This window comes from Podarcis raffonei, chromosome 5, assembly GCF_027172205.1.
Source record: "Podarcis raffonei isolate rPodRaf1 chromosome 5, rPodRaf1.pri, whole genome shotgun sequence".
Classification (NCBI taxonomy): domain Eukaryota; kingdom Metazoa; phylum Chordata; class Lepidosauria; order Squamata; family Lacertidae; genus Podarcis; species Podarcis raffonei.
This window is the reverse complement of record NC_070606.1, coordinates 32788332-32802581: the sequence shown is the minus strand read 5'-3', so window position 1 is coordinate 32802581 and position 14250 is coordinate 32788332. Positions and strand designations below refer to the sequence as shown.

The 14250-nt window shown below is 44.5% G+C and overlaps 1 protein-coding gene across 3 annotated transcripts in view; it reads left to right on the top strand.

Annotated features, from left to right (window-relative positions):
- ADAMTS14 (ADAM metallopeptidase with thrombospondin type 1 motif 14) overlaps positions 1 to 14250 on the top strand; it is a 78904-nt gene that overhangs the window by 52042 nt on the left and 12612 nt on the right. For all 3 annotated transcript variants that reach the window (XM_053388518.1, XM_053388517.1, XM_053388519.1), the window contains exons 7-15: positions 1719 to 1824; positions 2657 to 2800; positions 3517 to 3649; positions 4546 to 4659; positions 6924 to 7072; positions 7931 to 8106; positions 9911 to 10044; positions 11627 to 11750; positions 12582 to 12665. In XM_053388518.1, the coding sequence (XP_053244493.1) occupies positions 1719 to 1824; positions 2657 to 2800; positions 3517 to 3649; positions 4546 to 4659; positions 6924 to 7072; positions 7931 to 8106; positions 9911 to 10044; positions 11627 to 11750; positions 12582 to 12665 (1164 nt within the window). The remainder of the gene's footprint in view (positions 1 to 1718; positions 1825 to 2656; positions 2801 to 3516; positions 3650 to 4545; positions 4660 to 6923; positions 7073 to 7930; positions 8107 to 9910; positions 10045 to 11626; positions 11751 to 12581; positions 12666 to 14250) is intronic.

Genomic DNA, 14250 nt, shown 5'->3' with positions numbered 1-14250 from the left:
TTGTGGGATCTATTCTTAAACAACAAAAAAACACCAGAGCCCCAAAATCTACCTGTCCGAGGCATTTGCAAGATTGTTGTTTGGGATGGAGCCAGTCACATAAAGAGCTGTGGGAAAGAGAATTAAATGCCTGTATTCAACATCTCAAAAGTATCTAAATGGAGAAAAATCTGTATCGAGGGCATAATTTTTATAGCTATTTTTTTTAAAATGAACAGATAAACTTAGCAGCACCACTGCATGCCATGCCATATACAAATAATGCACTGCACAATAAACATCTAAGCCAGAGACAGAGAACCTGTGGCTCCCCATCTGCTGCTGGCCTGATCATTGGGCATGTTGACTGGGGCTGTGAGAGGAGTTTGAAACCCAGCAACAGCCAGGAGGAGAATCGCAGCCCTCACCACTCCGATCTAACCAGTCACTAGGTGTTAAATGCCAGGAACTGGACCTTATGGCATTTGATGACAGATCTATTGAGAGTTTGACCCTATTTCCCATTAGCCTATTTCAGGGATGGCTGGTGTACAAGCCTAAAGATCCACAGAATTGTCGTACGGCTATGAGGTGCATATCACTTTACCTCCGACTCTGCTGCTTGCTAATAGTCCCCATTGCAAGCCTGCCCAACTTGTGGCTCGTCAAACCAAAGGCAGCTCATGGTCATACATTTAAAGTGGCCCACCAGAGAGTCAACCAATGTCCTGCTTTTGCTACCTGCCTCAGGATGCAGAAACAGGCATTGTCAAGCACAGGGAAGGCCCCCACAGTACATCCTTAGTGGGCTGCATTTGCCTTGGCATTTAGTTTCTGTGAGTTTGTCTGAATGCTTTCCCTGCTGTGTCATTGCCGCAATGCCGATCGGGAATGTATGTGGTGGTGGGTAAATTACTGTATGTGTGTGTGCTGAGATTTAAAACAATTTTTGTGTTAGTTAATGAATTTTGGTATAGATTGGTATAGAAATATCGGGAGTTGTGGGTAGGATGGTGGGAATATCTAAACGAATGGTTCTTATAAGTCTAAGTAGCACCGAGTTAAAAACAAAAGAGGAATGTAAATGGGTAAAATTGATGGTAACTGCAGCCAGACAGGTTATAGCGAGTAATTGGAAAAATTCAGAAGAGCTAGGGGTGAACCAGTGGAGGAAAAAACTGAATAATATTTTAATTTTAGAATATCTAACTGTGAACATACACAGAATGAAAGGGTTTAAGGTTAGTGAGAAAGAGGAGGATTGGTTTGAGAAGATATTGGATTATTTGCGTAGGTTTGAACAATTTTGGGCAATTAAAATGTTAAAAGTTAAATAAACCTCATGGATGGAGGAGTGTTAACGTATATAAAATTGTACATGTGGTCAATTTGAATTTGTTATTAATGATTATGTATACCCAATGTATCAGCCGCCTGGGGGGGTTTCACTGTTTGTGTTTTGGTTGTTGGTAAAAAATAAAAAATTTAAACATTTTTTAAAAAACAACAATTTTTGATTTTAGGACCTTCCAAGCATATATGCTTTCATGAGATATGAGTGGCGGAACATCCTAAAATGATTCATTTGCATTCCCGGTGAAGCTCACCTCCCTCCAGAGAGAGCTGGGTGTGAAATTTGATGGAAACAGCTCTAGTATTTGATCCCCCCCCTTTCCTATGTGCCCCCCCATCCCTGCCTTGGTTCGTTTTCTCTCCCTTATTCCTCTGCTTTGTTCCAGGATATGCTCCTGTCACAGGCATGTGTCACCCTCTGCGCAGTTGCACCCTCAATCACGAAGATGGCTTCTCGTCGGCATTCGTGGTCGCTCATGAGACTGGACATGTGTAAGTCGTTGGGGCAGGTTTCTCACTGGTATCTCTGCAGTGATTGATGCCTGGGTGCCCTTTGTTTCAGCTGCTCTTAAAAGTTTGCTGGCTTAATGAGAAATTTTAATGCCATGCTCTGGGCAGAAACATCCCCCACATCTTTTGATGTTGATTCACCGACGAGTCTTTCGACCTTCCCTTTTTGGGTAAGGTTGTGGAAGTGCTCGTCATCCTGCAGCCTCGTTAGAGGACATTAGATAGCCTGGGCCTGGGCCAGCCAATTGCTGGCAAGGTAAGGGAAATGGTACACTCCGGATCCCCGGAGACCATTCAGTAGCTTCTAATGCCACTGACACTGATGGCTGATGACTCAGCTATGGAACCTGATAGGCCCTTGTGGAACTCATTCCCGTAAGGGTAATCACAGAGAGAACTCATGAGATGTCATCCAGCATATGGTCAGAAGGTCTCTCTATGGACTTCTGCAAATTCTGGTCACAAGTCCAGTTCAGCGCATATATTTGGGCTACTGCAAACATGGTGTTGAGTGAGGTGCTCCCATGTTGTTATTTAATTTCTGTGACCTAGAAAGGTGTGGGTCACTTTGATGAGGGACACTGGCTCCCACCAGGTCTGTTTCTAGCATGGGAGCAAGGGAAGGGGGGTGGGTTGGAAGTGGTAAGTCGGAGCAGTTTAAACATAGTTACGTTTGCTTTAACGTCAGTTTTGTACATGTGGCAAATAAACAAATAGGAACTGAAGCAGTGGCATTCAAACTTCTGCTGTTCCATTGTTCACTGTTTCATATACCTTAGTGCTTGGGAACACCACTTACAGACTTTTTAAACAGGTTAGGTATGGAACACGACGGCCAAGGTAACCGATGTGCCGATGAAACCAGCATGGGAAGCATAATGGCGCCACTGGTGCAAGCTGCATTCCATCGTTACCACTGGTCGCGATGCAGCAAGCAAGAGCTGAACCGATACATACAGTAGGTCTACGCTGTTGTTGTTGTTGTTGTCGTCATGGGCTCTTAAGCTATTCTGAAATTTTGTTTTTGTCTTCTATGGAGAGAATGAATGGGTGAGGAGGGATGCACACTGAATGAATAGATATTGATACCGTATTTTTCGCCCTATAGGACGCACTTTTTCCCCTCCAAAAAAGAAGGGGAAATCTGTGTGCGTCCTATGGGGTGAATGCAGGCTTTTGCTGAAGCGTGGAGAGCGAGAGGGGTCGGTGGGGACCGACCCCTCTCGCTCTCCAGGCTTCAGGAAGCTATCAGCAGGCCTGGGGAGCCTGCGGGAGTTCCCGTGGGGCTCCCCACGCTGCGGATAGCAGCCTGCCGCCCGGCGCACAGGGTGCCCTGAAGCAGAGCGCCCCGTGCGCCGGGCAGACACTGGCCAGCCCCACAAGCTCGGGGGACAGCGGGGAGGCACAGCGCCGCCATCCCGCTGTTCCCTGACCTGGTTTTGGGGGGAAAATAAAGGAAAAATTATTTTCCTTTATTTCCCCCCCAAAAAATTAGGTGCGTCCTATGGGACGAAAAATACGGTTATTCCGTCTTGAATTAAAACGGTGAAATCCAATCTAGAATGCCCAGCTGTTTAGGAGAACAAGGACCTGTGGGGTATCTGAAGAAAAATGCTAAAGTGGCAAGGAACCTAATAACTTTGAGCATGCTTTCTTTATTGTCTTGCGTTGCAGTTCTTACGACTGCCTCTTGGACGACCCTTTTGAGCACAACTGGCCTAAGTTGCCAGAGCTGCCAGGAATCAATTACTCCATGGATGAGCAATGCCGCTTCGACTTTGGTGTGGGCTACAAAACATGCACAGCTGTGAGTATAGGAACCCTGTTGGTTGGGGGTCTGCTGCTACTTTCCCCGTCCTGCTCTTGTGTAAATGAAAGGGATGTCCCACATACCCGCTTTTGGGCTGCCGTGTGGCCCCGGGAAAGTTGGCCTTGGGTGAATAAAGGGTTAGGCCACCCCTGTGATAAATAAATCATAGTTCATGGTTTACCATGTTTTGCCCCAGCTTCACTTCTCCCCTAACAAGAGAAGAAGCAACACTCTGCAACTTCTGGCTTAGTAGCATTAGCCTCCAAACAGACCACGATTGGTAAGCCAAGAATAAAACCTTGGATTCTCATTGAAAGTTGTTTGGACATAAAGCTAAGCCAGAGATTGTCATTTGTTGCTCCTTCTGCTAGGAAGGAGTGAAGCAGGAGCAGTCTCTGCACTCACGGTAATGGTGTCAGCACAGCTGGTGCTGTTGAAAACTCCTGAAATCTAGCAGGGTGGCATAAAAATATTTGAAATAAAATAAAATAAAGGGTGTGTGTGTGCGTGTGTCTTAGACCCATGTAGGCTTGGATTCCTTCAAAAATGGAGAAAATCCAGCCTTTTTAATGTGGTTTTGAAAGTACTTTGACATACATAATTTAGCAGGTGAAGCTTTTCCTTGTGTAAAAGAATAATGTGATGAGGGGGGAAAACTTCACTTGCCTTACGATCCGTATTTTCAGTAGGGGCAGTGCAAAAAGTGGCATCCTAACCTCAAAGTTTCCTCATTTAAATAGATGGTTCTCTGGGTGTTATAATACAATAATACACGATCCTCACTAGATCATAAGCTGAAGTATTGGTGGGAACAAGCTACTTTCACTTCCTGTTGGATTAAATGTACAAAGTGAGTCCTTTCTTTGTCTGCATTGTATTTTCCTTCTTCACAGTTTCGAACCTTTGACCCATGCAAACAACTGTGGTGCAGCCATCCTGACAACCCCTACTTCTGTAAGACAAAGAAAGGACCTCCCTTAGATGGAACTGAGTGTGCATCAGGCAAGGTACCCATGCCATGCTGTTGAATCTGATATTGGACGGTTTCATCCTTGGCAGAAGGCTGGTGTGTTCCACCCCTGCCCAAACCCTTTTGCACAATGCATGTGGGCACCCAGACCATGCCTTGTTATAGGAATATGTAGGGATTGTGTGTATCTCTTTGGGCATCATTATGCAGTCTAGAACATTAAAATGCTTTGTGTACGTCCACACCTTTTTCAAAAATTGGCAGTGGTTGAAAACAACAACCAAGCCTGAGATGTCGGTAATGTTCTGCACCTTGGAGAATAGCTTCCTAAGATTAGTACAAAAGTACCATATACCTGAAGGGACATGGGTGGCGCTGTGGTCTAAACCACAGAGTCCTAGGGCTTGCCGATTGAAAGGTCGGTGGTTCGAATCCCCAAGACGGGGTGAGCGCCCATTGTTTGGTCCCAGCTCCTGCCAACCTAGGAGTTCGAATGCAGGTCAAAGCGCAAGTAGATAAATAAGTACCACTCTGGTGGGAAGGTAAACGACATTTCTGAGCTCTGCTCTGGTTTCACCAGAAGCGGCTTAGTCATGCTGGCCACATGACCCGGAACCCTCGGCCAATAAAGTGAGATGAGCGCCACAACCCCAGAGTCGTTTGTGACTGGACTTAACTGCCCGGGGTCCTTTACCTTTACCTTTTTACCATGGACTTCTAGAAAAAGGTGAATGGAGGCATTGATCAGGAATCTTTCACCTCTCCATCCTCCACCATGAAAACCATTATGTTTGTACCTACATGACGCTCATTTATTCCCACGTTAACTTAGCAGAAAGGTACTTCACTTCTGTTATGCTGGCGTGGTTGTTTCCATGCAGACTGTGTTGCCGCTCTTTCTGTCATCTTTGCTCCCGAGAAAAAGACAGCCCAGAACACAGCAGCAAGACTTTTGTCAGGAGCTAGCTCCTGGAAGCACCAGCAATTGTTGTTGCTAGTTTATTTACAGGCTAAATTCTTGGTGCTGCCAAAGCCCTATCATGACCAGCTCAGGAATAATCTAGAGCAGGGGTAGCCGATGTTGCGCACTCCAGATATTGCTGGACTGCAGTTCCCATAATCCCAGACTATTGGGCATGCTGGCTGTGACTGATGAAAGTTGCAGTCTCACAGTGTCTGGAGGGCCCCATGTTGGTTACTGCTGTCTCAGGGAATACCCCACGCTCCGCAACACAGAGACTAGTTGAGATCTCTAAAAGAGATGATGCTCTTGAGTCCACCAACATTGGGCATAAAGTTAAATGCCACCAGAAAGCAACCTTTTAACAGTGATGGCTCTTGGATCATGAAACTCCCTCCCCAGGTGAGCCCACCCAGACACGTCCCATTGCAGTCATTTGACACCTAGTGCGAAGAAGCATTTGTTCTGCCTGCCCATATGTTTCTAAATCTGGTTCTGTTATCTTTCAGTGCTGTCAACTGCTGGCTTTAAAACGAGACTGTTAAAAATCAAGCTATTTTATAAGTTTCATGATTCTTGCTTTAATTCTGTTGTAAGCTGCTTTGAGCATCGTTTGGTGGAAAAGCAAACTCCTAAATTTAAATAAAGAATAAATGCATACGTCTAAGGGTACTGGAACTTGGTCCAGCGCCGACTGTTACTTAGGTCTGCATTGCTCCACTTGGTAGCTTGTGTTTGCCAAGGCTATGCTGGCCTTACTCTGGTGGTCTCCACAGTAGAGTACGATGGTTAGCTGTGCATCCTTAAATACTCAGAGCTGCACATCAGGGAATCCTCACTACCAGCAGCTCCCTGGTGTATGCCCACTGCATTTTTAGCAACAAGCATTGGGTGTTTGCGCTTTGTGTTCAAGTGCAGTCATGGAAAACAGGAGGTTCGTTCCATCCCTTCCCATTCCGGTCTTTTGAGCTGTTCCAGTGTAAATACTGCAAAGTTCTGATGTGGAAAAATCAAGGGCAAGGACAGGAACGCTGACCTCAGTGTGGTTTCAGATTTCAATCTGTGCCAGGGGATTAGCTTGGTGCTGCAGAGGTGACAGGCTTTTTTTCATGAATACACTGTGCCACCCAGGCCCCCTGAGACCTTTCTTTATTACTTTAAGGTTTCGTGACTTCACAGCCGTCACTGTCCGCCTGACCAATGAGAGTGGGAGAAACAGATTCCGAACCCTATTGTAAAGCCGGGTGCTTCTGTGGCTGTAGAACTGATCTCCTCACTAACACTGGACAGTAATGAAGAGGCAGGTGTTCAGGTAACCCCTGTTTCTTCTCCTGTTCCAGTGGTGTTTCAAGGGTCACTGCATCTGGAAGACTTCAGAACAACCGTACAGCCAGGATGGCAGCTGGAGTTCCTGGTCCAAATTTGGTTCCTGCTCCAGGACTTGTGGGGGTGGGGTGCGCTCCCGCAGCAGGAACTGCAACAACCCACCGTAAGTTTGGCCCTTCCGCTAGGAGCGTCATTTTGGGAAATCGCATCTGGCAGGGGACAGAAGGGGCCTCTCTTCCTTCTAATGCATCTGGGTCACTGAAAAACAAAAAAGGCAGGAGGAGAGTTTGTGGGAAATCGTAAGTGAAGGAACAGTAGAACAAGTCATAAATGAATTGCAATAAAACAAAGCAGAAATTCATCTAGTAACAACTGAAACATGTGATCTGTATCCTTGAGCGATATTTCAGTTGTTGGGTTTACCATTTTATGCCACAGATATGAGCTATCTCATATGCATGTTTCTATATTTAAAACTAAATGCATTGCTCAGTTGGACTGAGATTCTGGCAGTTTTCAGGGATTGCACTCTGTTTTACCAATCATCATCATCTATTATTTATACCCTGCCCATCTGGCTGGGTTTCCCCAGCTACTTTGGGTGGCTCCCAACAGAATATTAAAAATAGAATCAGACATTAAAAACTTCCCTAAACAGGACTGCTTTCCAATGTCTTCTAAAAGTCTGGTAGTTGTTTGTTTCCTTGACATCTGATGGGAGGGCGTTCCACAGGGCGGATGCCACCACTGAGAAGCCCCTCTGCCTGGTTCCCTGCAACCTCACTTCTCGTAGCAAGGGAACTGCCAGAAGGCCCTCAGCTCAGGACCTCAGTGTCTGGGCTGAACGATGTGGGTGGAGACGCTCCCTTGGGTTTGCCCGAGCTTCTGATGCAAAAATGTTGGTTCAAAGAAAAGAAATTAGCTAAATTAGAAAGCATGGAAGTGAATGCAATTTCTCTTTAAGGTTTTTTGGGTGATAAGAATGCAGGGCTCCCTAAACAGCAGCTTGCTTATTTTCCAGCCCAGCCTACGGAGGGCGCCATTGCCCAGGTGCCACGTATGAGTACCAAGTCTGCAATACAGAAGAGTGCCGTGGTCCCTATGAGGATTTCCGTGCCCAGCAGTGCTCCAAGAGGAACTCTTATTACACCCACCAGAATTCCAAGCACACTTGGCTTCCCTATGAACACCATGATGGTAAGGCATTGAGACACTGCTGATCTACCCTGAATCAAGAGCTTACCGAACTGGCCTGATTTCATACGCTAGGAGAGAGATCGACTCACTCTTATCATCACTGTTGTTTCCACACTAGCTGAACATTTTAGATGTGATTCATGCGCAGGCGCCTCCGCCTTATGTGCTCCTATCCTCCCAAGTGGCTAAGAGCAGCAGTTTGAAAGCTTCTGCTTTTAGTTGGCTACAGTTTACTGTGTAATTTGAACCTGGAACTGTGGTTATTGCAAACTATGGTTAGCTTCAGCAACCACAGTTTGATGTTGCCTCCCCCCCCCCGCAATTTTCAAAGTCAAGTTTTTATTAAACTTCAGAATCTTAACATATATAATTGAGATTTCAAATTTGTTATACATTTCTCTTTAAACTTTGGCTTCCTGCCTTTCCCTCCATGCTGTTCTTAATCCCATCCCATTTACATACTGCATTTCACCTAAGACATTTTCTTCTATTTCATATATTATCCATCTTCTACCAATTCTCATATTTCAAATCCTGTTTGCGATTTCACCTGATTATAATATTCTTTCAGCTGTTCCAAAAACGGCTTCCATTCTTCCGTGAATAGTCCGTCATGTTGGTTTCTTATTTTTGCTGTTAGCAGCTCCACAGTTTGATGTTGGCTTTTGAAGTTAACCATAGTTGGGGATTTTCACCACCATCGGGCAACGCAGCACGTTTCATGGTTAAGGGAAAATTAACTCAAAAGCTTTTGGATTCTTCCTCTTGGCCAAGAGGCAATGGGCAGCATGTGGACCCAAGGCTTGTTCTTGCTTGTGCATGCTATGCTAAACAATGATTCATTGTGAGGTACTCTTTAAGCCGTCCCTTCTCCTGCTAACCTAGGAGCTCCAAAGCACGTCAAAGTGCAAGTAGATAAATAGGTACCGCTCTAGCGGGAAGGTAAATGGCATTTCCGTGTGCTGCTCTGGCTCCCTCGGCCAATAAAGCGACTGGACCTAATGGTCAGGGGTCCCTTTACCTTTTTACTCTTTAAGCCAAGGTCCTCCTATAAGTGCATCAAGAAAACTCTTAAGTGGGGGCATTTTTAAAAATTTGTTTCAAAATGGAGGATATGAAATACACCCCAAACCTGCTAAGCTCTTTCACAGGCTAAAATATGGTACACATGTGTTCTGTGACCTCCTGATTTGGATGCCCTATGGGAAAACATTTGGGATAGGGATGTTTGACCAGTACAGAGCAAGAAAGTTCGCATATGGTACTACAGAATGTTGGGCTTCAAGAGGCACTTGAATCCCATTTGGATGGGTGGAAAAAAAGCTTTCCAGGAGCAGAAGGCAAGGTGGACTTCAACTCAAGAGTAGTTAATGTGGTGCTATGCAGATGGTGTTGAACTCCAGCTCACCCCCCCCCTCCAGCAGTTTTTTTGGGGGGAGGAGGGAGGCTCACCATTGACAGTGGTGGCAGCAGATTGTATCTCCCTCCACTCCCTGAAGCGAAGGGTGTTGTGTGTGTTTTGCCACTGTGGCAAGTGACAATGGCAGCAACTGCGTGTGTAGCCTGGGTGCCATTTTGCATCCTCCACAAGGTCTGGACCCAGCCTCATTCTGGTATGGGGGAAATGGTGGAGAATATCCAGAGAAAAATTCTGCAAATTCTCCATTTTCTAGGAGGGTGAGGAAAATAAAAAACAAATCTCTTCTGAGAATATTGGATCAGCCCTCCAAATACTGTTGTTTCACTTTTGTCTGAAATCCTCACACATAGTACCAAATGCCTCTGTGTGTTTGTTTTACTGCAGATGCCCAGAAGTGTGAGCTGATTTGCCAGTCTGAGGAAACTGGAGACGTGGTATTCATGAATCAAGTTGTTCATGATGGTACAAGGTGCAGCTATAGAGACCCATACAGTGTCTGTGTGAGGGGAGAGTGTGTGGTACGTAATTGAACTTGCTGGTACATCTGTTTTCCTATACATTTTGTGTCAAAAGGAAGAGCAGAGGACAGCTATTTTTTGTTGGTTGAACTTTCACAGATTTTGGTAGATTTTTCTGGAATGGGATTGAACAGATGTCCTGTAGTTTTCATATTTGTTTCCAAAGTAGCATATTTAGTGCACCAAAGCAAACTCCCCACCCCCAATACCCACCTTACAGCAATTTCAGCATCCTTTCAATTCTCCAGCTTCTAGGTGCCATTTTCCTTCTCCTTTGCCCATGTACCGTATTTTTCGCTCTATAACACGCACCCGACCATAACACGCACGTAGTTTTTAGAGGAGGAAAATCCGTAGGCATGCCACCCGTAGGCATTTCCTCCATAACACGCACAGACATTTCCCCTTACTTTCTAGGAGGAAAAAAGTGAGTGTTATGGTGCAAAAAATACGGTAATCCTGAGATTCATTTACCAACGCAGCTTCGAATCTCGTCACTTGAGTTGACCCAGGTGATTTTGTCTTGAGTGTCCGTAATGGCATTGACAAACCGCACGGGCAGTCATAACCCATAGGATAGTTTTATAACCAGAATCATACACAAATGAGACTGGGGACTTTGAGAAAAGAGAAAAATGGAAAAGGAGGCAACAAGGAAGGCATCAAAACAAGGCAAATGTGTTTGTGACAAGTGCAGAAAACTCGCCAAAAGTGATAGGGTTTTCTTTGATGTTCACAAAATAGGAAACATGACTAATTTCAGCTCAGTCTTAGTTTAAAATTCCTTTCATGTTGCAATTTTGGTTTGAAGAGATATTAACAAGTCTTTGTTGCTTGGGTCTTTAGCCAAATTTCCTCACTGTTATTTAGTTTGCTTGGAAGGGAATATTCCCACCCTGGGTGTGTATTTGAATTTTGCACACACCCTTTTGCAATGCATTCATTTAGAGAGTAGTCCAGTGGATGTGTAGGGAGTTTGCTTCTAAGTACATGGGCATGGGATCTCATCCATCCTTCTTTATTCCTACAGCCTTGCAAAGTAGGCCTATGCCTTGCCATTTTGCAGACAGGGAAGCAATCCACGAGAGATCGTACTTGCTTGAGGCCACCCAGCAAGTTCGTAACTGAGCAAGTGGCTTGAACTTTGCTCCCACAAACCCAGAACTCCTCACCAGACAACCGCACTGGCTTTTTGTGTGTTGCTGCTATTCATTCGCACCACACACAGGGCTGTAATTGTGGTGATTGCAATAAATCCTCTGGCTTACTATTTCAGTATTTATAGCGCGCTGTTCAGTCGCCGAAGCTGAGCTTGCTAGATATAGAATAAAACACTGGACAATGCTGATTGCTTCCAGGATAATAGGAAGATTTTGGTTGAGTGTGGTGTTGCAAGATCCAAAGCAATTTGAATACCATTACACCTACACACCCGCACCAAACATTTTCTAAAAACACTTGGGATCATAACTTTGTTTTAATGATACTGGTGATACATAGACTCTATCTATCTAATCTGAAGCAAAACTCTATCTGTGTATATATTTTCTCTGTGTTTGTGCTTTTCTTCTACTTATGACAGCATGTTGGGTGCGACAAAGAAATCGGCTCCCTCAAACAGGACGACAAATGTGGTGTTTGTGGGGGTGACAATTCCCACTGCCGGACGGTGAAGGGGACTTTGGTCAAATCCCCAAAGCAGGCAGGTGAGAGTACGAAGACAAACTTCTCTCAAAGGCGGGGGGGGGGGGGGGAGGACCTAGCGTGCTTCTAAGACAGAGTGTCTTTTAAAATTTTCCTTACAAGCTATATAGGCTGCCAGAATTAGCAGCAGCCCTTTCCCCGCCTCTATTATTGGAGGGGAAAACTATTTATATTGGAGTTAATGTGAGCTGTATCTAGTGTGATAAACACTGGTGATGGAGTGTATCTGTATGACGACATGCAGAGTGTGCACCAATGAACACGCAGGGAATTTCTGGATCTTGCTTTCCCAGTAGCCATAGTCTCTGGGTGACTGAGGATATAAACTCATCCGAGGGATTCCATCCATTTGTATATATTGACCAGGCAATGTGCAGAACATCCTGTTTGTTCTCTAATTTTGTGTATATTCTCCAATGTCATTTGAAAGCTACATGGGTTGAAATTTCCTGTTTATGCTCTCCATCTGGGCATATTCTGGTGTGTGTGTGTTTCTTATACACAAGTACAAATTTCCTTATTCAAAAAAATGATATAATTGGCTTCCTGTACTCAAGATCCGCAGAACTGGATTGGATTACTCCGTCCATGGGGGACATCTCCATTCACTTTCAATGTGGTTTTGTGCCGGAGGTGTCCCTAGGGTGTCAAACACATACTTAAATAAACATAGCTGTAGCAAAAGTCAAAAGAGAAAAATACTTGTGTGTGTTTTTCAAAGCCTGTTATTTCCTGCAGCTTCAGAGAGTCTAAAAGCGAATGTTTCGTGGAACTTATCTCTGACTGTAGCTCTACCCATTTTAAGAATGGTTTCTTTTCTTCACGATTTTCAGTGGGTGCTTTGAAAATGTTTGAGATTCCAGCCGGCGCCAGGCATGTGCAGATTGAAGAGATGGAGCCAGCAACCCATACAATTGGTAAGAACCGAAAATGGGTTTAGGTAGACAGGGTCGATTTTGCCTGACACTCTTTATACAAAGGTCTTTTTAACAGTTTAGTTCTCAAGAAGAGCTTGTTAAAGACATTTGCAGGGTTCAGTCCCGTCAGCATTAAAGCTCATCTGAACGGGAGGAAACAAACTAAAGATGTTTAACTCTCTCAATGAAATAAGTTGGATTTTAAATTTTGGCTGGATCTCACTACCCCCCATCCCCACCCCCAGCGAGCTAACTTTGGGTATTAGGCAACACATTGCTAACACCACATGTCAGGTGCACATTAGTATTTATAAAGTTGTTTTTCCTCTTTCTCATCCTGTGCCAGCTTCATTAATCATTATGTGTGTGTGTGTGTGTGTGTGTGTGTGTGTGTTGTAAATAAGTATCACAGGCTTGGTTTGTGTGTTTGTATATGTTGTGTACTCTGAGAAAAGGACTACATGGGAGTATCTCCTAACAAACAATTCTTCACCGAACTCAAAATATTGAGGTGCAAAACTTTACAAAGTAAGCCTATTCTAGATCAATTGACATAATACCCACCATAAGATATAAGCGTTTTGAAGGGCTGTCCCACAAATTACTGCACGTGATAAGTGCTTAATCTGGAGTAAACGGCAGGCTAGTCCATACCCTGGTCTGAAACTAAACTAAAACAGATTCCCCCATATTTATCTTCGTTTCTCTTCTCCTTCACCTTTCTTCCCTGTTTCCCTCTGTTCTTTCAGCATCATCATTATACAACTATTAAGCCCCTTATTAGCCCATCTGAACCTGACAGCTTTTCTAACACTTTGCAGCATCACAGTAGACATTTTAAATTGCATTCCACCAATGTGCTTAGTTACGTGATATCAAACCTTTATTATTATTATTATTATTATTATTATTATTATTATTATTATTATGCAAGGAAGTGTGGGTGGCAGGAATTGATCAATTGGTAGATAATGTGAAGCAGTGGTTTCCCTCCCTCTTGTGCGTCTGTCTGCAGCTCACGTCCTGCTGTCTGTAAAATCTGTGAGACTTCTGGTGGAATTGGCTGTGATCCTTTATTGCTGCTCACACAATGCTCCTCTATGCGCTGTACAAACTTGGAGAGGTCCAGACTAGAAGCCAAATCTCTCGTGCTCATAGGGGGAGAGGAAGGGGAAGAGAGAGTGTATTCCCTCCCCCTTTCTGTTTACAAGCTCTGTTAATTCAGAGGACGACTTGGAATGCCAGGCATGATTTAAGTGTGCCAGCTGATGACAAACCAGCCGAGCAAAATGAAAATGAACAATAAAGAAGACGGAGGGGAGATAGATTGGGGTTTTATTTTCTACCTTTGCCCAAGAAGAGAGGCAAATGTATTGCAGAAGGTCTAGCTTTAAAGAGTACTGCTTTTACATTGCAGCAAAATGTCCGTCATACTAATGGATGAGGAAGTGTGCAGAAGGAGAGCCTTTATATTGCAAGAGGTCTTGGCTTGTGCGTGGGTGTTTTGCATGTCTGTATGTATGCATATGTGTTCAGCAGCAGGTTTTGCTTTCATTGCGTCAGTATCCCAAGCACAGCACTCCTC